Source organism: Thamnophis sirtalis, unplaced genomic scaffold (assembly GCF_051295495.1).
Source record: "Thamnophis sirtalis isolate CommonGarterSnake01/CBP01778 unplaced genomic scaffold, rThaSir2_p1.2 scaffold_1, whole genome shotgun sequence".
In the NCBI taxonomy this organism is placed as follows: domain Eukaryota; kingdom Metazoa; phylum Chordata; class Lepidosauria; order Squamata; family Natricidae; genus Thamnophis; species Thamnophis sirtalis.
Window position 1 is genome coordinate 52,235,521 of NW_028261381.1, and position 25,586 is coordinate 52,261,106.

Below are 25,586 nucleotides of genomic sequence, written 5' to 3' on the forward strand. Positions count from 1 at the left end.
CACTTTTTTTAGTGGCTTTTTTTTAAACAGTTAAGCAGAGTCATCCATTGGAGGCTCTGGCAGCAGCTAATCTAGCCTGACCAGCAGCTCTTGCCTTTTTCTTTTTACATTTTTTGCATTTTCATCATGGCAGACAAGAGGAGAATTGAAATCCTCTGTGAAACAGCTGGAAAAGGTATGTGGGTCGGAGGGAGGGGGGAGGAATTCAAAATTATTGTAATTTGTAAGTAATTGTAATTTGTATTATTATAAGTAATTGTGTGTGTGTGTGTGTGTGTGTGTGTGTGTGTGTGTGTTTTACCCGCCTCTGCTGGCGTGCGGGCTGGCACTTTATTTTTTTATTTTTTAAAGCCATGCCGCCGCGCCTGCCATAGAGCGGGACGCATCCCACTCTATGGCGGGCACGGCACCAGGACTTTAAAGCCATGCCACCGTGCTCGCCATAGAGCGGGATGCATTCCGTTCTATGGCGGAAAGCTGCGCCGGGGTTTTGGCGTGGCTTTCCGAAAGCCCCGCCGAAGCCCCGGCGCTGGCAGACATAGGGCGGCTTTGCCCTACCCCCCACCCCCCTTTCTCTGACTCCCACCCACCTGCCTGCTGGCCTTGGAAGTTGCTTCGCCTAATGCCATGGGATTTGGTTAGGACAACGATCGCAAGGAATTGCCATCATTAAATGATGCAGTCATGGTTGATGACCACACTGCTTAGCAATGAACATTGTGGCCCCATGTCTGACACAGGTTGAAGCTATCTGTACTATGCCGACACACAGAAGACTGCAGTTCTTGACTACAGCCATGAAACTGAACATTAGATAAAATAAAACAAAAAGATGGCCTTAACAGCATAATTGAAGCCTCGGCCCTTTTATGTATGTCATGTGGCATAAGTCAAAAAGAGCGGTGCCTCAATTGCATGGTCACAGCCATCGTTTGAACATTTCTGACACCCCCTCCCTCTCTGTTCATGTCAATGTCATAAGACCTAATAAGCCTGACTAGAAGCACATGATTTTCTTTAAAGTTTTTATTTAGTAGCCTGAGTACAGGATTCCTCAAGATACTTTTGAAATCACTTTTTCATGTCTAGCTACTTCTTTGATGTTAAGCAAGTTGTCATTGAGGGACAATATTAAGGACAATTACCTTTTTTCTCTCTCAGGCGGTGTTTTGAATTTTTAGATTTAGTTTTGCAGGAATGGCAGACACACTCCCTGGAAAGGTAAGATACAAACATTATGATATGTCACATACTGCTCCTCTGGCTGCATTGGGGCGGTTGTGGTCCGGGGCTCCTTTCTCTCCTGCCCTTGCAAAGACAGGCAGACATTCCCTCTGACTCCAGCAGAGCAATAAATAGAGACCCGGGGGGGGGGGGGGGGGGCGACCAGTTTCTTTTGCCTGACTAGTGTCTGAACTGTTTCCAGCCTAACTGCTCCATATAAGAACTGCTATGTGACTTGCACAAATTAGTGATTTCATTTTGATTGCTTAGTTTCGCCCTTCTTTCATCCTTCATTCGGGCCACATTTGAGCTTTTACAGCCTATGGGCAGGCTCTCTTTTGTTTTTGTGGATTTTAATAAGCTGCCCTTGAAGACTTCTCAAGCTGAAGAATGGGGTAAAATGCTTAAATAAATGCATGTGCAGGAAAGATGAGCAGAGGAGGTGGAAATAATTTTTAATCTTTTTATTTTTAAAAGTGTCTCTTTAAAATAAACTTTTTGGGGGTAAAATTTTAAATGAACCTTTTTGTTTGTATAGGTATTTACTTAAAGAATGTTTGTCTTACCTTTCTACTTAAAAACCCTTGAGTGATATCACTCTGGCCACTGGGGGGAAAATAGTGATTGTCTTTGGGTAAGCAAAAGGCAAAGACATTCAGGGTGTAAGGAAATAGTTACAGAAAGTGGCCTCAAATGGGAATATTTTTGTTGACCCACATAAGCTTAGCAAGTTGGTGTTGCAGAAACCCTTCTGTGTAGATCAAACATTTGGTTTATAGCCACTCGATTACGTTCTTGTATGGCTTTAGCATCTTAATGTGCTTTAGTCTCTCCATGCTTCTGTGGTTTCCACATACAAAACAATGACCTCCAAGGAATGTTTCTTGGTATTTTTTATAAACGAGAATGAAATGCAATAAAGCTCACTGGTACAAACAAACACTTCCAAAAGGATATTGTGTATCCAGTTCTTTCAAATTCTGGCCAAGTGGATAAACGTCCTTTGAATTCCAAATGTAATGTTGGAAGATTGTTTCTTCTCTCCTTCTTCTGACAAGGTAAATAGTGATGTGTTCTAATTTCAGACATGTATCAGTATTGGCTGAAACCATCAAGAAAGGAATTCATGATGCTGACTCCGAAGCACGGATAAAAGCCAGAAAGTAAGTGGGCATATTTTTGCTTTCATTGTTTAGTGCATCAATAATCACAGGCTTTATAATGCTGTTCAGCTGAAAATTCATCCAGTAACTCATATTCCAAGGAAAGAACAGGACCAGACCATTAAGAACTCAGGAAATGGACCATGCTATGCTTACTAGTGATTCTAAGTGTTTTACTGAGGTACTTCAAAGTAAATGCCATCAGATTCATTGGAACTTTTTTCTGCATAAGCCAACTAAAACTAGTCATTATTTTGGCTCTATTTGATATGGTTTGTTCAGAAAATTAATGTGGGAATTTGGAAAGAAAAATCTTGATTTCAACATTTTCATTGCTTAGTACTCCTGAAAGTTCAGGCTTTTGCATTCTATAGGATTTTTGATATTCTGTTCCCACTTTGGAATTTAGAACTTGGTTTAATTTAACATAGAAGAGAAATCCACCTATTTCTACGTTCAAAATATCAATAACTAATGGCAAAGTGGAAGCTTATTTAAGCTTGTAATGTGCTCACTTCTTTATTTATTTATTTTGTAATGGAAAATGCATTCATCCCAAATTTTTCAGTTCCTGCAGTCACTTTCCTATCAAAATGTTAAATTCCTTTAAACAATGTTTGGAAACCCAAATAATATATATGAAAATAAATAGGCTTGTCACTATTATACAATTGATTTTTTCTGCTATGTTTTCCAATTTTTTTCTTAAAATTTATTAGGTCTCTCTGAACAGTTAGAATCTGACACACTAGTATACTGTTCAATGATCAGTTTAAACTTTTATTTTCAGGTGTTACTGGAGCTTCCACAATCATTTTAGCCGAGAAGCGGAACATTTGTTTAATTCACTGGAATCCTCATACCAAAAAGCCCTGCAATCTCACTTGAAGAATTCTGATAGCATAGTGTCTCTGCCTCAGTCAGATCGCTCCTCTTCTAGTTCCCAGGAGAGTCTCAAGTAAGCCTTCCCTTCCACTAATGTATTGCTATTGGATGAACTTAATACCTTCAAGTTATCCCTTCCTCATCTATAAATTAGAGCCTTTTCATTTTGGGAATTGTTATTTTTGTGAATATAAAAGTAAGTATTTTACACTTACATAGAGTCTAAAACTGATTTTGCTTCCTTCTTTATTTTTGTTTCTGTACAGCATTTTTGTAGGAAAATTCAAAGTGCATTAATGTAGAAAAGTATAAATACAAATAATATAGAATAATTCATTAATGTTGATAAAGAGTGAGTTAATAGTTAAGATAAAATTCATTCTGGAATGAAATCCATTAATTCTATTCCTTTTTAGCCGTCCATTGTCTACCAAAAGAAGCCCAACTGGAAGCACTACTTCACGAGGTAAGAAGCCAAGAGAAGAAATGGTCAGATGTAAGGCAGAATAAGCTCTCTCTCTCCTTCTTGCAAAATAAAGTAATTTTTACTCATATTGCTTTATTAGTTTTGCACGTTAGTTTTGTAAATTAAACAATTGAATCTAAAATAGAATGGTTCTAAATATAAGATGGCTGAATACTTTACATTTAAACCACTGGGAAGAAATATTGAAATATGAATTACTTTATTCTTAAGCAAACTTTGTTCTTGTCTGTAATGATAGACAATGGTGACAAAATACTGAAAGCAAATTCTAAGATATGGAAGGTATATATGAATTCTGAAAATATTCTTTATATGTATGATAAATGTTATTTTAAGATTGAAATGCAACATTTGATTAGAAAAGTTGTGTCCAGCACGGTTGTACTAATCCCTACCTAATGCTTGCTGTTTACTACAGTCATAAACAGCAGAGGGTATCTGATAGTAACCAATAGAGATCAAAAATCCCAATACTTGTTGAGCATAGCCCTATCAAGCAAAATATGGGACATGAAGTAGGTCAGTGGCTTGCCTGCCATAAATTCATAATGTGCTGTGGAGAAAGAACTGTGCTATGCAAAGTATAAAATGTCTGTTTGGGCTCCAAATGTCTGTCAAATAAAATACATTTTTACAATGGTAAACTGAGGATTTATGATGGTGTTGTGAGTTTCCAAATTGTTGAAAGATGATGTTGGAATATGCTGAATTTTGGAAATGCCTTTGATTGCATTTACCACCAGAAATTCACCAGAAATTATTATTTTGAAATTACATTTTTATTAGGCTTAAATATGTATGTGCTTAAACATAAGTTCAGAATATTTCCTCTTTGTTCAGAATGAATTGAAAGAATATTCTGGGATGGATTTATCTATAACTCTGATTTTTCTCTTTCCTTAAAGCTTCTGGAATTAGTGTGAAATCTGCGTCAACATCAGGGTCTCTCCAGCGTTCTCGCAGTGACATTGATGTGAATGCAGCAGCCAGTGCCAAATCCAAAGTAACATCTTCTGGTTCAGATTCCCCCTTCAGTTCTGCTGCAGCCCTACCTCCAGGCTCATATGCATCTCTTGGTAGGTGTATTTTATTTTTTACAAAGAAGATACACAGCTAATCAGGAGTAGGAGGGAAATTTTGTTTTAAGGAATGTAGTTTTAAAGAGGAATGTGGTTTGAAAAGCAATTCTGGGCTAAGCCCACATATTGCACTGCATCCATAAATCAGGATTTACAAGCCTCAGTGGTTGGGGTCCCCCAATACAATAATCCAAAATGAAACTTTTGTGCCCTATGTGACATCAGATGGCATATAGCATGTGGAACAAATGCAGTAAACACTGTTTAATAACTTTTAGATAACTAACTAACTTAGTTTTCTAAAGTAACCATGAATTTTGAGGGGAAAGGTATTATTGGTGGTGTTTATTAGAATTCCCTAGCAAGACTTCAGAATTATTTAATAATTCAGGAACATCATAATCTGAAGTAAACGTTTGTTTAAAAACTGCAGTAGGCATAAAATGGGAAATATCCTATCCTTTTTCATTTTCAGAAAAAAGTTCATTTGAACTCACTATCTAATCCAAGAATAAAAATATGTATTACAAAAAGCAAATAGATTCAATCGAATATATGTCAACAACACATTTGTATTGCTTATTGTTTATGGCCACCTCATTGATAATTTCTATTGGTGTCTGACATTAACAAAGTCTTAATTTAGTTAAAAGACAATAACTACTTTTGTAAGAAGCTATTCTTATAGCTTGGTGATTATATCAATGGCAACATGGTGTTTGAACACCACTAATGAGACATCACTGCAGTATGTAGCAATGGTGCCTCTTGCACCACTGGCATTTTCTAAATATGAGTTGTACCAGCATGAAAAACTATATCCTAGGTTTACTGAAATTTGAGATACCATACAAAGCTATTTTCAGCACAAATATATAGTTCTCCTGAGACCCCCACCCCAGGTGATATTTTGCCTTTATGGGCGGTACCTTCTTGTGGAGAAAACAGACAGAGTCTAATCTTCAGTTAAAAACTCTAAGGGGAAGAATTATCCTGTCTCTCAGACTGATCTCCAAGGCCTGATTCTCCCAACAAAAGTGGGTTGTGTTTGGGGAGTGAATTAAAAGATTTCTGAGGCTGTGAACATTCTGCAGCCAAAAAAAAAAAAAAAGAGATTGAGATTGAGATGCTTTATTTATATGCCGCCCTTTTTCCCTGGGGGGACTCAGGGCGGCTCACAACTCAAGGGGAGGGAGGACAAACAAGTCACAATCATGAAAAACAATACATCATTAAAAACACAACAGTCATACAAGAGCAGGTTCATATCCCATCCCTGGTCAAAAAGTGCAAAATAAAGGAGAGAAGAGGTTCTGATTCCAACAACGGTAAGAAAGGAGTTTATAAATCAAGGAATTCTTTCTGTGGTCCTTCCAAATTCATCCTCTTTCCAATTCTCACAGGTTCTCGAATTTCCCCTCCCCTGAGAATTTCTCTTAGAAAAAAGGCCAGAAAAATAAATGCCACAAGTGCTGTTTTTAAAGAGGGAAACTGTTAGACAGAGCTTGTCATAATAGTTTAAAATCTCTTCTAATCCTAAAATTTTGGAGGTAGGGAAGCTTATAGTTAAAAAAAAAACTCTTTAAGAAAACTGTTGATATTGTCTTAGTAGAAACAAAAAAATAAGAGTTTCCTAATTCAGGAAAGGATAAATTTAAATGTATAGATCTTATTCTTTTGCCCAATCTGCTCAGATGGTTTAAAGGAGTAACCAGACCTAGATAGTCTAAAAATGCAGGTCCTCAGGTAAATCTATTCTTTGCTCTTCCAAAAAAACCAGAGGTCAGAAGAAAACATCAACTACAGACTACTAGCATTCATTTATATGATAGGGAAGAAGCATCACCATTTAACAGTGTCAAAATAACAGGATTTTCTTAAGACTACCAGCGTCTTCTGTAAATCAGTGCAACAGAACAAGTGTAAAATTCCACAAATCTGGAATTTATTTTCCAAAGTAAATGGAGGCGTAAGGGTTAAACTAGATCTGAGGTTGTTCACAGAGTACCTAGGAGAGAGATGCTTCAAAAGAGAAATATTAAGGTCAGTTTTGTTGATAATATGCAGTATTTGATAGTCTTTGCATTTCTAGAAGAAGCTTACTTTCATCACCTGATTAGAAAAGAAACTGAAGTTCTGCTATGATAACATCCCTCTTAGTATTAGATCTTTCTATTTTAGTTAATTCAAGCACCACATGAGATTAGTAACACCAGTAGCTCATCTACAGATTTTGTTTCTCTACTTAGCATTTTGATTTTAGTGTCACCTGGACAGAAGAACCACCTTCTACAAGAGCCAATTGTCTATCCTTGGAGTTATTATGAGCCATTGTGGCGCAGTGTTAGAATGCAATACTGCAGGCTATTTCTGCTGACTGCTGGTTGTCTGCAGTTCAGCAGTTTGATTGTCACCGGCTCAAAGTTGACTCAGCCTTCCATCCTTCCGAGATCGGTAAAATGAGGACCCAGATTGTTGGGGGAAATATGCTGACTATAAACTGCTTAGGGCTGTAAAGTCTAAGTGCTATTGCTATTGCTATTGCTATTCCTAACTGTCTACCTGAAACCGAACAGATATGGTTACGGAGATATTCAGATAAAATTCACAAAAAATTACTTTCCTAAGGGAGAGCTTCTACTAATAAAATGTATAAGAAACTTTTTAATTAATAGAAAAATATAAGCAAGTCAGGATTTTTCAGTGAAATACTCTAATTTCACAAAAGGTTTGATAGAAGTGGTCCACAGTTCATAATTTTCTGATCTGGGAATCTAAACTGGGTCTTGACTGTGCTCATTTTCTTTGTCTTTTGCCTATTTGATATTATGAAATTACTTACACCATCTTGTGATAACTAGAATACTTTTTAAATATTTAGATAGATCCTTGATATCACAGAAAATAGATGATAGTCCCCTAAAGCTTAAAATTGTGACTGATTGGCAGAAGCATCCATGGGGAAATGGGAGGACAGGTAACAAAAACACTGTCATGTTGCAAGTGCTATTTTTCTTCACTTGCGTTGTCATCTTGCATGCACACATGAAAAGGGAAGAGCTTATAACATGAAGCTGCTTTTGTCGTTTTGATGAAAACCTTCTGTCCTGTAGATATCTCTAATGACTAGTTTTGTTTCATAGTGTTCAGGTATATAAGATCTCTGGGTGATATTTTATTCTGATATTACAATAGCATTGGAAACTTCGACACCTCATTTTCTTAAGCAGCTCCTCCACTGTTTCCATAAATTTGTATTCATGATAACAAAATACATGGAAAAAAATTCACAAACAAACTAAAAGCAGAACTAATTTAACTTGTTTGTTTCTTGTTCAGACCTACTCATACTTGAGCATTAAATACTCTGTGCAGCAGCATTAATACAGTAAAAGGTGTGATTATGTTAGCTGCTTATATTAACAGTGCATTATATGGTCATTTTTAGTCAATTGGAGCTGCTATTATGATTTGGTATGTGGTGAAGAGATATTTGCTAAATTAGTAGAAGAATGAATACATATTTATAGTTTGCAGGTTCTGCTAAGTAGCATATATAATTCTGGAAGAAATGCATCATAATGTATGTTGTGTGAAAACAAGAAAATAGGCAAAGGAAATCTTTCTGTGGTTCTACTTTATTAACTAATTTATTTTACTTTGTTTGACTGATGTGATTTTCCCCTCATTTGTGATACTAAAGACACCCTGCCCACTTCTGCTGATATTACTAACGAATTCCCTCTTATCACTCTCCTTATTCTTTTAATTTGCTTAAAGATGGTACTACCAGTAAAGCTGAGGGTAAGCTGTCTGTATAACAGGTCTGTCTCCAACTTTACCAGGTCTCTGTTATCACCCGAGTACTCCCTGGTTTTCATCCGTGTCTGCTGGTACCTCTTGCATGACTCTTGCATGTTGTTTGGACTCTTTCCTCATGTTGGAACTATCGTATCCCTTTATTGTCTCTTTCTCCTAACTCCTAGGCACAACTTAATTTAATTTATTCAATTTAGGCAACATCTGACTCCAGACTCTCTGGGCTCTCACAGTATAACAAACAGTAAAGTACAGTGTATGAATAATAACAAACAACAAATTAAGAATAAGAATGATAAAGAGCGAGAAAACAATTATACAATATGCCCCACCTCCCCAATAGGTTTGTTAGGCTTAGACAGTATGTAACTTTTAAGTCATTCATGAATGTCATTCACTATATACCATTAAATATAAAACAAGAAATTTACATCTTACATATATTTTTACTCAAATTTAAATTTATAAACCAGATACTGTAACAATGAATATCTGGAGTAGAGAAATGAATACGTTGGACTTTTTATTTCTATGAGAAGAGTACTCAGTGCAGAATGTTAAAAGATATTTAAATTTATTGGCAGGAGACTTTTTCCAGTTCTCTTATTGGTTGTGCAGAAATAGTAACTTTTGTCATAAATAGATGGCTTTGTTTTCATTTTGGTTCTTGGCCATTGCTGCATTAAACTTGGATTTTTTAAACCAATATGTTATTCAAACTGAATTATTTTTGTTTAAAAAATGGAAATGGGGAAATGGCAGATTTATTCCTGCACAGATTCATTCTCATCCCTCCCTAACCAATTTCATCAGTACTGTACTGCAGAGGTCCCTAACCTCCAGCTCGTAGCCCAGTGCAAGGCCGCAGCACGTTGAGTACCATAGAAGTGATGGGTGAGTGCTCACACAGGTGCAGAAAGCTGCTTTTGTGAAAGCTGTGTGCACATACATCCATTCCCTCCCCCCCCCCCCCCCCCCGGCTCCGGGTCACTGCAGCCTCCTCGGCTAGTCTGCCAAGCCAGAAAGGTTGGAGACCACTGCTGCACTATAGACACATACATTCATTTTATTACTCCTTTTTGGGGTAAGTAACTTTATGTTAAGTGCAGAAGAGAATAAGAGACAGTAAGCCAAGGAAATTAAAGCATGAGGCAAGAAAAATAAATATCTCATTTATACCAAACTTTACACCTCATCTTTATTATCCATCCTTGCAAGCCACATTTATTCCATCATGTTCATACACTAGTTTATATATCACATTTTGCTTTTTGAAGTTCTTTCCTCTTTCTTTTGAGGATCTTATCAAATTTCACACTCATTTATTTGTTTGGCAATTGAATCTTTATTTGCATTTATCTCACTGTATTTTTCTGTATACTGATCACTCTCATTTCTAGTATATTCAATCAATATCCACTTAACACCTGTTTATTCTTGACTCTACAGTAATGCTTGTGCACCTTTTGGAATTTTCAATATTTCTATAGAAATATGACCTGAAACATGATCTATTCTCTTCACAGGTCCTAAAAGTAAAGAAAACCTAATTAAACAAAGAGTCAAAAGGAATACTCATCTTAGGATCATCTTAGTTAATTGACTACTCATCGAGGGGGTTGGGGGGATTGACAATTGTATCGAATACCCTCCATTATCAGTCTACCTGATAGTGAACTGGTAGAGTCAAACTCTTTGGAAATAGTTTTGTAACTTTTCCAACTGGTGAACATCAACATCTCCTGTTCAAGAGGAGCACCTCAATTACTGAAGACAAAGATTCACAGTTTTTTCCCCACAAAAATAAATAGCTTTGGATTATTTTCTTCAATGAATAAATAAGATTGAAGGACTCAGGAATCCATCATAGCAGGTTTCCAAAATGTCTATCTGCCTGCGCAGAGTTTTTCTCCTGTGTGCTGCTTGGGGAATCCAAGCATGGGTTAACTTTGTCCATTAGCCTAGAGACTGAGTTATGCAAATTGGTGACCACGCCTCCTCTGACTGGATGGGTCAGTTTTTTAACTCAGTCCAGCCAGACGAGACGTATACCAATTTTCTCCAGACTTCTGAGACAAATTTTGTTACCCTTTGGATTCTTCGAGTGGATGTTTGGGAGAGTCATTATGGCATAGTAAGGAGAGGCGACAGTTCGCTGTCTGCCCAGTCCTTCCACCCCTTTTCCCGTGTGGCAGGTATTTACTGGTATTGCAGCCGCTACCTTGGGGCTTGGGAGCTGCCGCTTGGAGACATTTAGATTGGGGCTTGACGCCCGGTTTTCTCGCCCGTAATTGCCTTTGGGCTTACCAACTGGGTTTTGCAACGAGGCTTTGCCGATGTTGCCGTGGCCGCGCCTGGAGCCCTTCAGCCGCATTGGATGCCCGAGACTCCCGCCGTTCGCAGCGCGGTTCATCCAGGATCAGCTGGTTCGCCCGCCGTTCGCAGCGTGGTCTGTCCGACTCCTTGATGGCTGAGCGCGACGGGAGCGTTCTGCCGGTGCCACCAGCATTCTCCACGCTGCGGAGTTTCAGGGCGGCTTGTGGACTACAGGGCAAGTTTAAATTAGGCGCTTGAATTGCGGTCGCCATTTTGGGGCCGTTTCTGACGCATGCGCCCTAGGCAGTTGAGATCGGGGCTTTGTACTCCTTAGCGCTGGGAAGGCTGCTGAGTCATCGCCCCTCCCACTTCCCTCACTTCGAGCCTAGTCACCCTGGTGAGAGGATCGCACTGCTGCTTCCTTTGTTGACCACGAGGCCTGCAGTTCTTACATAGTAAACCGGTGCCTTTTGTACTAATTGAGTCTTTTCACTTCTAAGTTGCAATGGCCGATCAATCCACCTCAGGAGGTATTGTAGAGCCCTCTACTGATGCCCAGCATTCTGCCCAAGCGGGGGTTAGCTTGAGGCCTGGCAGGGCCGCATCTAGAGCCATTAGTCAGAGGCCCAGGGAGACCTCCGGGGCTCCGGATAAGGGTCATAAGAAAAAGGATAAATCAAAGACCGCATCTAAGGTTTCTGGGGAAGGTAGAGTTTCTCCTCCCATGCTAGTGCCTCAGCGAATTTCACCAGCCCCTATTCCGCAGTCAGCAGGACACCAGGCCTGGTCTCCTGATCGCCCCTTGCCTGTTATTTTGGAGGCTGGGGCGGGGGGGGGGTTGGGGATCCAACTTCCCCCAGTCGTTGCTGAGGCCCAGGCTGCCTCGGCCTACTTGCTGCCACGTGCTGGGCCTTCTGCCACCTTTACTCCTACTGCTGCAGGCCTAAGGCCTATGGAAGGCTATGATCACGGCCTTTCACCAGATCTTTACCAAATGATCTCTGCAGCTATTTCCAGGGGGGTGGACGCTGAATTGATCCGTAGAACCCAGGCCCCTGTGGTTGCCAGTGCCCCTTGTGGGCCTAGCCTCCAGGTCCCTCAGGTAGATCTCCCTGATCTTCCAGCTGGGCCTTATTCGCCTCTTCCTTCTACTTACAGCGAGGATTCAGCATTAGTGGAGAAAGGGGAGTTGATTGATAGAGATTTCTCTGATGATGAGGGCTCGATATTTGATCAACCTAATTCCTCTAGTTTGTTTCGGCCCACGTTATTTAAGTCCTTATTATATAAAGCTAAGGCCACTACCCATATGGGAGAGGTGGCTTCTAAGGATAGCTCTGCAGTAGGCCTTGATACCACCGAGCACCTTTTCGCTGAGCCGGTCTCACTGCAGGAGGTTATTCCTTCTCCAAAACTCTTTATGGATATTATTCAAAAACAGTGGGACCAACCGACTGCGGTTACCCCTCCCAGCAATGGGGACAGGAAACTATAAACTTCCACTCCTGATTTGGAAGGTATTTTGCAATTCCCGACTGTGGATCCGCCAGTAGCGGCCCTGGCCTCCCCGGCTCTCATTCCTTCTGAAATCTCTGAAGGTCTAAAGGCAGAGGATCGCAAGGCTGAGACTGTCATTCGTAAGACTCACCAGGCTGCGGCCTGGGCCTTGCGCACTGCTACTGCAGCGTCGTTCTTTAATAGAACTTCTATCCTTTGGCTCAAACAATTGCAGGAGAGACTAGCCCCTGATGAGGTGCGTCTTCACCAAGATTTGAATTTGAATTTGAATTTACTTTATTTGTATGCCGCCCTTTTCCCTGAGGGGACTCAGGGCGGCTCACAATTCAAAGGGGGGGGGGAACAAACGAGTTACAGAACATAGAGACCATACACAGCTAAAAACACAACAATCATACCATTCGGAGTGGGGCTGTAAGTCTTTAGCCCCAGGCCTGTCGGAACAGCCAGGTTTTAAGGGCTATGCGGAAGGCCTGGAGGGTGGTGAGGGTTCGAATCTCCACGGGGAGTTCGTTCCAGAGGGTCAGAGCAGCCACAGAGAAGGCTCTCCTCCGGGTAGTCGCCAGTCGACACTGGGCGGCTGATGGAATTCGGAGGAGGCCTAGTCTGTGGGATCTTATTGGTCTAGTGGAGGTAATTGGCAGCAGGCGGTCTCTCAAGTAACCAGATCCAATACCATGAAGGGCTTTGTAGGTGACAACTAGCACCTTGAAGCGAATCCGGAGACCAACAGGCAGCCAGTGCAGCTCGCGGAGGATAGGTGTTACCTGGGTGAAACAAGGCGCACCCACGATCGCTCGCGCGGCTGCATTCTGGACAAGCTGAAGTCGCTGAATACTCTTCAAGGGCAGCCCCATGTAGAGCACGTTGCAGTACTCCAGCCTAGAGGTCACAAGGGCACGAGTGACTGTTGTGAGAGCCTCCCGGTTCAGGTAGGGACGCAACTGGTGCACCAGGCGAACCTGGGCAAATGCCCCCCTGGTCACAGCTGATAAATGGTGTTCAAAAGTCAGCTGTGGATCCAGGAGGACTCCCAAGTTGCGGACCCTATCTGAGGGGCATACGATTTGACCCCCCAGCCTGAGAGATGTCACTAAGGTTATGGCTGCCCGGGAATTCTCGGCGGATGCCACTCTTAATGCGGCCAAATTCGCTTCTCGAGCTGTAGTGTCCAATGTGGCGTCGAGACGCCTGTTGTGGCTTCGCCATGGGCAGGCAGATGTTAAGTCTAAATGGCGCCTGGCATCCACGCCCTTCAAGGGCGGGGCATTATTTGGATCCATGCTTGATCCCATACTCATAGAGACCAGGGACAAACGCAAGGTGCTCCCTTCCACTGGGGGACGCAATAACAGGAGACAGCAGCCATATAACAGACACCAATCCTTTCGAGGTGGCTACTCGGGATATTCAGCGGCTCCCTTTGTTCCCCACTACAACTGGCCATTTCACCAGCCACAGGATCACGGCCAGGACCGTGCGGGGGCCAGGGATAGGGGACGCCAACAGCATCAGGCGCAATCCCACAATAGGAGGTCCTTTCGTGGATCTGGTAACTGGTCCTTTCGGATGTACCGGTGACTCCCAAGGTGAGGTTCCGGTTGGCGGCCGTCTACTGGCCTTCGCTCATCAGTGGGTGGAGACCACATCCGACGCCTGGGCCCTTCAGGTGGTGAGGCTGGGCCTCACCCTGGAATTTCTCTCCATCCCCCCGACGCGATTCATCAGGTGTCCAGTTCCCAGATGCTCCGTGAAGCGGCGTCTCATGGAAGCCGAAATATATCATCTCATATCCATCAACGCCATAGAACAGGTTCCCAAAGGGCAGGAAGGCCTGGGGTTTTACTCAATATTGTTTCTGGTACCCAAGAACTCAGGGGGATGGCGGGCCATTCTAGATCTGAAAAGACTCAATTGGTACATCAAGTACCAAAGGTTCAAAATGCAGTCCTTAAAGAGCATCTTGGCATCCATCCGCCAGGGCGACCCTTCGGTCTCTCCTCGGCCCCACGCACCTTTACCAAGCTCCGAGCGGTGGTGGCGGCTTTGCTTCACTCGGTTCCAGTGAGAGTAAATTGTTACTTAGACGACATCTTGGTCCTGTCGTCGTCTCGGGAACAGGCCCTCTGGGATCTTCAAGTAACAATGGACTCCCTGCGTAGGCATGGTTTTGTCCTGAACCTCCCCAAGAGTCATCTGCAGCCGACTACATCTCTGCTTCACTTAGGGACCGTAATCAATTCTGCCACATGCGAAGTCTTCCTGTCCCTGGAGAGACGTCAGAGTATTCAACGACTGGCGACCCAGGTGTCAGCTCAGCGGCTTGTGCCCCTGGCCCTGCTCTCCCAGCTTTTAGGGAAGATGATTTCCTGCATCGACATCGTTCCCTTGGCCAGATTTCACACATGGCCACTGCAATGGTTCCTGCTCCCCTATCAGAGGTCTCACACCAGTCATTTGCAACTCAAAGTTCGACTGCCATCCAAGCCTCTCAGATCCCTTCGGTGGTGGGCATCTTCCAAGCTTCTCAAGGGGTGCCCATTCAAGGAGCCGGATCGTATCCAAGTTACGACAGATGCCAGTCTCTTCGGATGGGGTGGCCATGCCTTGAACCGGGTGGCACAGGGCCGTTGGTCGAGTCAAGAGCTGAGCAACAGCATCAATTGGCTAGAACTCCGAGCCATCCGTCTCTCCCTACGGGAGTTCCAGGACATTGTGAGTCACAACCATGTGCTGATCCTAACGGACAATGTGGCCTCCAAGGTGCATGTCAACTGCCAAGGGGGCACGCATTCCAGGGCCCTCATGTTGGAGGCGGAGAAGTTGCATCATTGGGCGGAGTCCAGGCTGTTGTCGCTCCGGGCGGAACACATTTTGGGTGACTCCAACGTCCAAGCAGATTGGTTGAGCAGAGCCACAGTGGATCATGCGGAGTGGCAACTCCACCCCGACCTCTTCCAACAACTCTCTTGCCGATTCGGCAATCCAGTAGTGGACTTGTTCGCACAACCTCACAACGCACAACTGTCTCGCTTTTACTCCAGATATGTGACTCCCGGGGCAGAGAGGGTGGATGCCCTGTGCAGCCCGTGGCCGGCCGGCCTTCTCTACGCTTTCCCACCGCTGCCAGTGATACCGGCGGTCATCCAGAAGATATTGACGGAGCAGGCGGAGGTTCTCTTAGTGGCTCCGATGTGGTCCCGTCGCCCCTGGTATGCCAACCTGGTGCACCTGTCGATCTCGTGCCTGTGGAGAATTCCGGACGAACAGATCCACCTCAGGCAGGGGGCTCTCGTACATCCGAACCCCCAGCTGTTGCAGTTAGCCATGTGGCACGTGAGCGGGCTCTTCTGACCGAGCTTCATTATTCCAACGAGGTCATCACCACAATTCAAGCGGCCCATCGCCCCTCCACCACTCGGATTTACGAGGCTACCTGGCAGGCCTTCTGCAGGTGATGCCGCCGGACTGGGGCAGGTCCCCTCCAGGATTCGGTGCCCCGGGTTTTGGACTTTCTGCAATCTGGACTTAACAAAGGTTTGGCATCCAATACGCTTCGCAGGCAGGTCACGGCCCTTGCTATGGTGATTGGGGGCGGTGAGGGACGTTCCTTGTCTCAGCATTCGCAAGTCAAGGCTTTCCTGAAGGGGGCGGCCAACATCCGGCCTCCGACCGTGCACTGCTACCCTACGTGGGATTTGACATTAGTGCTCAGGGCGCTTATGGACTCTCCATTCGAACCTATTACTTCCATCAGTCTTCGTCTATTGACTCAAAACCGTGTTCTTGGTGGCTATTACATCAGCCAGGTGGGTTTCCAAATTGGCGGCACTGTCAGTTCGGGCGGACCTCTGTATATTCCATCCCAACAGAGTCGTTCTCCGTTTGGACCCAGCCTTTCTACCAAAAGTCAACACATTATTTCACAGGGCTCAGGAGCTCGTCCTCCCGGACTTTTGCCCCAACCCTTCTCATCCGCAGGAGCGCCAATGGCATCACCTGGATGTGCGCAGAGTTCTTCGTCACTATGTGAAACGCACAGCGTCCTTCAGGCGATCGGAAGCGCTTTTTGTGTCCTTTCAGCCATCATCCATGGGGCAGAAGGTTTCTTCCCATACGATAGGTCGATGGTTGAAGGCGTGCATCGCTCTTGCTTATGACAGTCAATCTCGACAGGTACCCAGGTGCATTACTCCTCACTCTACCAGGAGTGCGGCTACCACGGTGGCCTGGGCCACGCAAGCCTCAGTGGAAGAAATCTGTAGAGCGGCTACCTGGTCTTCGCCTTTGCCGTTCATCCGACATTACAAAGTTGATGTGCATGCCTCGGCTGAGGCCTCCTTTGGGCGGCGTGTGCTGCAACAGGTGCTTTCCCCCATGGGGGACCCTGGCCAGCCTAGCTCCCGCCCTGGATCTTAATTGCTTTGGCATGTCCCATGCTTGGATTCCCCAAGCAGCACACAGGAGAACAACCGTTGACTTACCTGAACGGTCCTTCTATGTGTGCTGCGAGGGGAATCCAAACCCGCCCGCAGCTTCGGCTGGCCAGGGCTGTCGTGACTTTTTTACTTGACTGACTTTCACTGATCTATGACTTGACTATGACTGACTTGACTAGTTTGTAACTTGTGTTTCTGACATGTTTGTATACCTGTTGGGCTACGGCCATCGTTGTTATTGTTATACATCATTAAATGGCTGACTTCGTACAAAACTGACCCATCCAGTCAGAGGAGGCGTGGTCATCAATTTGCATAACTCAGTCTCTAGGCTAATGGACAAAGTTAACCCATGCTTGGATTCCCCTCGCAGCACACATAGAAGGACCGTTCAGGTAAGTCAACTGTCGATTTGGCTTTTATACAGTTTTAACAAGCAGAAAATAGGATATATAGCAACAACGTTATCATTGGCTTATTACCTCTTATTTCCCTTGTCAATCTCTAAGACCATCCCAGCCAGGGTTGAATCTCACATAACACAATAGTTCCTGGTAGTGCCTAGTTCTACTAATTAGGTGAGCTCGTAGACAGTTGAGGTAATCGGTTACTAAGATATGGCAGTGTGCTGCGCATGTCTGTACGTAACCTTTGTATAACCTCTACATAAGATGTTTTTGTATCATTTTTAAAATTGGATTCCATTTATCTGATTTTAGGACTTAATGTGAAGAACAAATAATCTTTAGGTCATATTCCAAAAGGGATATGCAAGCACCACTATAGGATCAAAAATTAACAGGTGCCTCATTTTCATATCCATAGTTGTTTCATTGTATAGTCCAACATTTACTACAGATTGATGGGATTTTCAGCCAACAGCATAATATTGTCTCCATACAAAATCATAAAATACAGGGGTGGGTTCCGCCCGGCACTACTGCTGGTAGTGCACACTTTGTGCACGTGTGCTTGATGCGTGCTGTGCACGCATGCACAGTGCAATTAAAATTGTTCTGCGCATGCACGGAATTGAAAAACAAGATGGCGCCGCCAACTGGGGAATCGGTTCGGGGGCGTGACAGACCTGGGTCACTGCCAGTTCCAGTGACCCAGGCTGCAAACCACTACCGGTTCATGCGAACTGATAGGAACCCACCACTGATACAGTAGTGGCCAAAATTGTGGAAACCTTTTGGGAAAAGTATATTTTTGAGGTTTGATGGCTTATAACATTACTTTCTTTTGGAGTTTCAAGATAATTATATTCCACTGCTGGAATGGCCTGGGAATAGCCCATAAAAGTTATTGCATTACATTCTTGATTAAATTATCTTTCCATTGATATTTAATTTTATGGTACTACTCAAAAAAAGTGGTGTTATTAGCTAGTTTTAGAAAATACACTTTTCCCAAAGGGTTTCCACAATTTTGGCCACTACTGTTCACACCTTCAACATATCTCAGATTTCATCCTAAACATTTATTCAATTATACAGTAGAATTTGGAAACAAATTAATAATATAGGACGTATCACACATCATTGTCTTACTCCTTGTTAGTGTGGAAATTCAACTAATATTCAATTTATTCTTATACATGCTTTGCTTCCATCATATATCATTCTTATGGCATTTAGCAATTAACCTTCTCTGTGTATTCATATAAACCATTCCATAATTCAGTGCTATTAATCATAGTAAATAAAAAGGATGGCCTTGAAGGACAGTGGGATGATCTATTACCAAGGCAACAGTCAGATAAATTAAACTTGAGCATAGGCTAAGAAATTAGTTTATGAAAATGCATCAGACAGTCTTCCCACCTCATCCCCAATTATCATGAAAATAAAAGGAGGAATTGTAAGCCATTTAGATCTGCAACATTCTGTAACTATAGCTGCTCTAATAAAAGTAGTTTTAGATTTGTATGGTGTCTGTTTCTTAATGTAATCCACTAGGATAGTGCTGGCATTAATTTTATCTTCGGTTGACAATTATTTCTTTTTACACATATCTTTTTACTTGTAAGCTGCCCAGAGTTGCTATGGAGTCAGGCAGCCTCAAAATTGGATAAATATATAAAACTTTCTCTAAATCCACTAATACACAGTCCATCCGTCCCCTTTTTCCTAGTGACTTGCTAAAGAACAAAAATCTGATCTACACAGCCTTGCTGAACAATAAAGCCACACTGCACTTATCAAATTTTCTTTCTGTATGTTTTCAATCAGAATTATCTTCAATGCATTCCCTGATGTTTCTATTCTTGTTATGCTTCTCTTTGAATAGAGAAGAATCAAGGTTGCACAACCATGCCATAAGCAAAACATACCCATGTTTCCAGTTGCACTGTCTTTCACCTGCAGCTTTACCATTTTTCAGTATCATTGAATAATTTATTGTTTCCTTTTCATTATTGCTTTTTCTTTGACACAACATTTACAGTAATGATTTCACATTCAGATCTCTAAAATACTGCTGCTAGAATTTATTCCAGAATTTCCTTGGTTTTCTCACAAATCCTTTGATGATTTTTAATATTGAATTCCATACACTGGTGGAACTTTTTTCACCTACTTCTAAAATAATCTGATTCCATCAAAACTATACTGTATTTTATCTACCTCCTATAACCTTAACGTTTCCTTGCTTCTTTGATAATTTTTGCATTTTTTTCTCTCTCTATGCATAATCTAATACCTTTCCTTCAATTCGTGAATATTCACTGTATATATCCAATTCAGTTGGCTTCTCATATCCTTATCTTTTTGCAGCAATTATTCTCTTACAATCATCTTTTTCTCCTCCATGGCCTTTATTATTTCATCATTCCACTTAAGCATGCTTTTTTTAACTTCCCACTAGAGTAACTGCACACATTTCTATGTTACTCTATTCTAAGAAGTTTCTATATTATCCTTATTTGCATTATTAAATGTAAAATATTTTACATTATTAATTATATTGGGAGATATTGGGTATGTGTTTATCTTCTAATACTTCATACAAAACTCATACTTCCTTTTCTGGCCATGGTTCTAGTTTTGCGTTACTTCTTTCATATATTCACTTTAGACATTACTAAATAATAGTCTGCCCTTCACATATAAATTCTCTTACAACTTGTATATCTCACTTATTTTTCTATGTTTGTTCATAAATCAAATTACTGTATTTTTCGGAGTATAAGACACACCTTTTTTCCTCAAAAAGAGGCTGAAAATCTGGGTGCGTCTTATACATCGAATACAGCATTTTTTGCTTCCCGAAGCCCCGCCCCTTCATCAAAATGGCTGTGCATAGCCTTATGGAGGCTTTCAGAGAGCTCTTTGGAGCTGGGGAGGGCAGAAATGAGCAAAAAACAGGCTGTTTTTTGCCCCCCTCCCCCAGCCTCCAGCAGCACTCTATAAGCCTCCATAAGGCTGTGCATGCAATTATTTTGACAAAAAAGGGCCCATTTTCTCCTCGTTTTTGCCCCACCCCCACCCCCAGGAGCACTCTGCAAGCCCCCCCCCCAGGCTATTCATGCCTTAAAAAAAACGGGCCCATTTTCGTGAAAAACTGGCTGTTTTTGGGAGGTTTGTAGAGTGCAAAAACTTTTTTTTTTGTTTTGGAAAACTCTTTAACTGATTGATGAGAATTACATTGATCAAGTGCTGTGCCAGCAGAAACAAAGTCTTAGATGCTGAAGATTGTCAACGATTTCTTTTTCCAGCACAAGGATAAATACGCCTGGAAACATCTATCTACCTACCTACTCTCTCTCCCTCCAACCCTGCCTACTGTATTTCTCTCTCTTTCTCTCTCTCTCTCTCTCCCTCCCTCCCTCTCTCTCTCTCTCTTTATCCCTCTACCTACCAACCTACCTAATCTCATTCTCTCTCCCTACCTACCTACTATCTCTCTCTCTCTATTTCACTATCTCTATCCCTTTATCTACCTTCCTACCTAACTACTCTTTCTCTCCCTACCTACCTACTGTATTTCTATCTCTTTCTCTCCCTCTCTATACCCCTACCTACCTACCTACTTTTTTAAAAAAATTGCCTCTTCAAAACCTTGGTGCGTCTTATACTCTGGTATGTCTTATACTCTGAAAAATACGGTAGTTGTTTCCTTATTCATTCCCATGTTGTATGTATAAACTAATAGATACGTATTCTTAAACCATATATTACAAATAGTCCCTTTTCTAAGAAAATATTTGCCAAACAGTCACCATTCTGATTCATTCGTGGGTCTCCAAATGGCCCAGTCTCTTTTTCTGAATTATCTCATCTCATTCCCACCCTATTCATGTCTCCTAGTTCAATACAGGTAGTTCTTGACCTAGGACCACAATTGAGCCCCAAATGTATGTTGCTGAGTGAGACATTTGTTAAGTGAGTTTTTCTCCATTTAATGACCTTTCTTGCCACCATTGTTAAATGAATCACTGAAGTTTTTAAATCAGTAACACACTGCAACCATCATAACTAAGCAACCATCATAACTAAGCAAGTTATGTAGTTGTAAATGTGAAAAATGGTCATAAATCTTTTTCAGTGCTGCTGTAACTTTGAAAGGTCACTAAACAAGCTGTTGTAAGTTGACAACTACCTATATTTCCCCTTAGATTGCATTCCTTCTTAAGGTTTCAGAGTTTTAAACAAAATTCATCCCTGATTCTCCCACAATTCCCATCTATTGGACATAATATGTAGCTGTAACCTTCCAATGGATTTCTGCTTTTATACATTCAACAACTTTCTGGATTTTGTTCATTCTGACATACAATTAAATCTTTTTGTTCATAAATGTATGCTTTCACTTTATGACATGTATTTAGCAACCCCATTCCTTAAGATAAGTCCATCCTTATTATAATTATCACCAAAGAGGCCCACATGTTTTCCCTATTGCCTATTCTGGCTTTAGTCAATCAAAACCTTTACATAATACTTTCTGATAAGATAGAAATATATAGACTGAGTTATCATCATTAATTCAACCCATGCCACATGCATCATTCCTTACTAATGGTAGTTTTGGCATATTTTGATTAATGTGCCACAAGTTCAATCAAGCATCAGTTTCCCCCCAAGTATGTTAATACTATGCTATGCAAGCTAAAATCTCTTAATCTACAGCGTATTATATCGACCAACATATAGCTGTGAACTTAACCATTCAGGAAGGACTTGTGTGCAATATATTGAAACACATATATGGATACTATTATAAACTGTTTTGGAATAAAGCTGGTTATTTTACTCCACTCGGATTGATATTTGCAAATTATAGATTCCCAAAACCTATGCTCAGAATCTGATCATGTATCTGGTTATAATGATCAGAAGGAATCAGTAAGAATGATAGTGGAAAGAGACATGTGACTTCATATTCCTTTCCTAATTGGGAAACCTAGGTTCAAGGTAAATACCAGTTGCATCCAACTGAAGGGATCTATCTACTGAAAGATATTAACTTTATTTATACATTCATTTTTTTCAATGTCTATACATTGAATAAATGTTTATACATTCAATGTTTTTAAATCATTTGGACATGATTTAAGTAATGCTTATTTTTAATTAATAGTTCATGGTATTGAGATTTTTTAAATTATAATTACCATAATAAAATGGACAAGTATGCATCTGAAATAGTGCTGTGGGAGATAAAGAAAAATGGGTGATGACAGGTCTGAGTAAATCTAGAGAGAATATTTCTGTTAGCATGCCCATTATTTTAACAGAGAGTAACAGAGTTAGAGGTACATACCACTATTAAACTATACTGGATATTATTGGACATTGTATTCTTTACTTCTTTATTTCTTTATTCCTCTTTTCTTTTAGATGAAAAGGTCATATCCAGTTAAGATAATAGTATGCAGATAAAATCACTGTAATAAAAACTTACTACAGATCCTGCCTAAACTATTATAATGCAGAATAATTTGGGGATGAGAAAACGTAAAGAGACTGATAAAACTTTTTTCTTACCCTTATCCTCCATAGGCCCATTTGTAACTCAGCCTTAACTTTATCTTTTTTTCAACTTTCCAAAGAACCATTTTATTAATAATTCAAACATTCTTATACACCTTTCATAATTGGCTCTTAGTTAAAGCTATTTGGCCCGCCAAGTATACAATGAGTTTTTCTTTTATGTTTTTTACTTGTTTAAGTATCTAAATTCCTACTTCTAATAAATCTGAGGAGTGTCTTAGAAATTTGACAATAAATAAATACTTTGCAGGATCAGGCTGTGAATGATATTTTTGCTTGCATCAAACCCTAGGCAAAAGATAGTGGATGCTTGAGAGGCCTTTTGGATAAGCAGGCTAACTAATGATATTATTTTAATATAATAATGGAAGTTGCTTTTTTGACTCTGAAGGGGGAAATAGGCCAGTATGTTTTATTGTTCTCCATTTTTATTATAATCTTCAAATGTCCTTTCCTAAACCAATTTACATCATTAATATTATATCATTTACAATACCAACTCTAAACTGTTTTAGACAGATAATTGTCAAAGTATTAAAAAAAAGTAGAAATGTAGTGGAAAAAGTCTTCCTAGAAATTTTTAAATTTATGTGGCAGTCCCTGAAAGAAGACAAGACTTCAGCTAATTAAATAACTGTACTATACTGATGTTTATAATTGCCTTGTCATATATTCATGAATGGATTGAATTGAATTGGATAGCATTCTGCATAAAAGTAATGTCCATTTTATTGTGGAATAGATCCAATCGTGTGGCTAAGCTCCATGTGGTTTTAAGTAATAGCAAATGTGAACATTCAGAAGGGTTCACAAAATTTTAAGCACCACTGTATTTCCTGATAGTGATTGCCAATAAAAGACTTTTTTCTAAAAACAAGGGAAACTCTTATAAATCTGGTTTTAGTAGCTGCACAATTGGTATCAATATGAAGTGGGCTTATGCAGGTAGAAATGTAATACACATTGGTCTTTCTCCATGTTAGCTGGAACTCTGATTAGTCTCCACATATATAGGATCTCTTTATTATGATACCCTCAAAAATGATTACTGGGAAGCTTATCTGATGGATGACATTAAGTCTGTGGAAGCACCAGAGAGATTCATATAAATTAATTATAATAAATACTAGTATGTGATCTGGAGGGAAAGGAAGCTCTTTTTTCTCATCAGTAAAATAAGAGTCATGTTGCTTAATCCTTTTTAATATTAATTTGAAGATACTGCCATTCATTTTTTCTTAGCATATTATTACTGTGGTTCTTTCCTTTTCACATTCACATCTATTTCTGTCTCTTTAATCCCAACTTTGTCTTCTAGTTTTGTATTTGCCTTGATAATTTAAGCATTATGCAAGTTACAGGACTATACTTCTTTTTTTTCCTTTTCCTGTTAGTTCTGGTGGAAATTTTTGTTTGCAGTATGCTTTAAAAATAATTCTATTATATAATTCTTTCCTGGTGTGTTGAGTCTGGAGCTCTGAATGCATTAAAAAGATAAATAATTTGTAAGGTTGAGCATGATTCTAAACTGGTTTGGAAAATATTCTTTAGAAGTCATATGAACACAGGGTCTCTCTGCTACTCATTGAGGCAGCCATGTCTTTTTTCATATTTTTTCAGAAGTCTGAATAAGGTAGAAGTGCTTTAATGAGCTTGTACGAATTCCCATCTACTACTTCAGAATCATTTTAGAACCATGCTCAGCTTTAGTGATTGGTATATTTTGCACTAAGTAGATAGCTTCCATTCTAATTAATGTATATAAATAAGGCAATAACATCAGATTCCTAATTTGGGGAATCCAGTTTCAGCCTCTTATTACAATTTTCTCATTTTAGTTAGATTGCAGAACTATTAACTGAGGTGTGAGTGAAAGAAAATATTAACCACAATCATATTAAAGTTTAACTGTCACTTTTCTGTTCTTTTTTTCTTTCCTCAGGTCGAATTCGCACAAGGAGGCAAAGCTCTGGAAGCACCAGTAGTATCACTTCAACACCTGCTGACACTCGAGGCCGCAGTCGGGCTAAAGTAGTTTCGCAATCTCAGCGTAAGGAACCATTTAGTGTACTATTGTGGAGGAGACAGTGTATTTTCCAAGGTTTTTTTGTTTTTGTTTTTGTTTTTTGCCTACCTTATTTTCATATACACCAGTGATTTCATTCAGTGCTATGAATATTCTTCAAATGCAGTTTTAAAAGTTAATTTCTATAGTTAGGTCCTGATAAATTAGGTATGATATGCAGATTTTAAAAAAATACAATTGGGACTTAACTTCTCGGAATATTCATTGCTCTAAGAATGATTTGCAAAGATGGGATTGTCTGGGAATGAAGACACTAGAGATTGGCACTATGTTTTGCAACATGCCTCTTTTTGATTTCATTTTTTTAAAAAATAAAAAATATTTAAACATAAAATATCAGTGGGGCAGAGAATGCAGGAAATAGTAGACAGAATCTCTGTAAGCACTCGGTCCCCACATGGAGCCATTCAGTATCTTGTTAGTGATATCAATAATAGTGTTTCACGTAAGCATTAACTCCTGCATACAGAGGTAGTAGCTTGGCTCATACCACATAGGATGCCTAAGCCAGGAATTATAATGCCAATTTGTATCTTATTTGAGTTAAGGTAAAATATGACTAATTTAGAGACAA

General features: G+C 40.6%; 1 protein-coding gene across 34 annotated transcripts in view; it reads left to right on the top strand.

Moving 5' to 3' along the window:
- The window catches only part of CLASP1 (cytoplasmic linker associated protein 1), a 258,994-nt gene that overhangs the window by 156,522 nt on the left and 76,886 nt on the right, over positions 1-25,586 (top strand). For 20 of the 34 annotated variants that reach the window (XM_087711876.1, XM_087711885.1, XM_087711872.1 and 17 more), the window contains 7 exons: positions 1,162-1,221; positions 2,310-2,387; positions 3,178-3,345; positions 3,689-3,738; positions 4,665-4,835; positions 8,619-8,642; positions 24,869-24,976. In XM_087711876.1, the coding sequence (XP_087568002.1) occupies positions 1,162-1,221; positions 2,310-2,387; positions 3,178-3,345; positions 3,689-3,738; positions 4,665-4,835; positions 8,619-8,642; positions 24,869-24,976 (659 nt within the window). The remainder of the gene's footprint in view (positions 1-1,161; positions 1,222-2,309; positions 2,388-3,177; positions 3,346-3,688; positions 3,739-4,664; positions 4,836-8,618; positions 8,643-24,868; positions 24,977-25,586) is intronic. The other 14 variants (XM_087711881.1, XM_087711896.1, XM_087711914.1 and 11 more) reach the window with 1 other exon arrangement.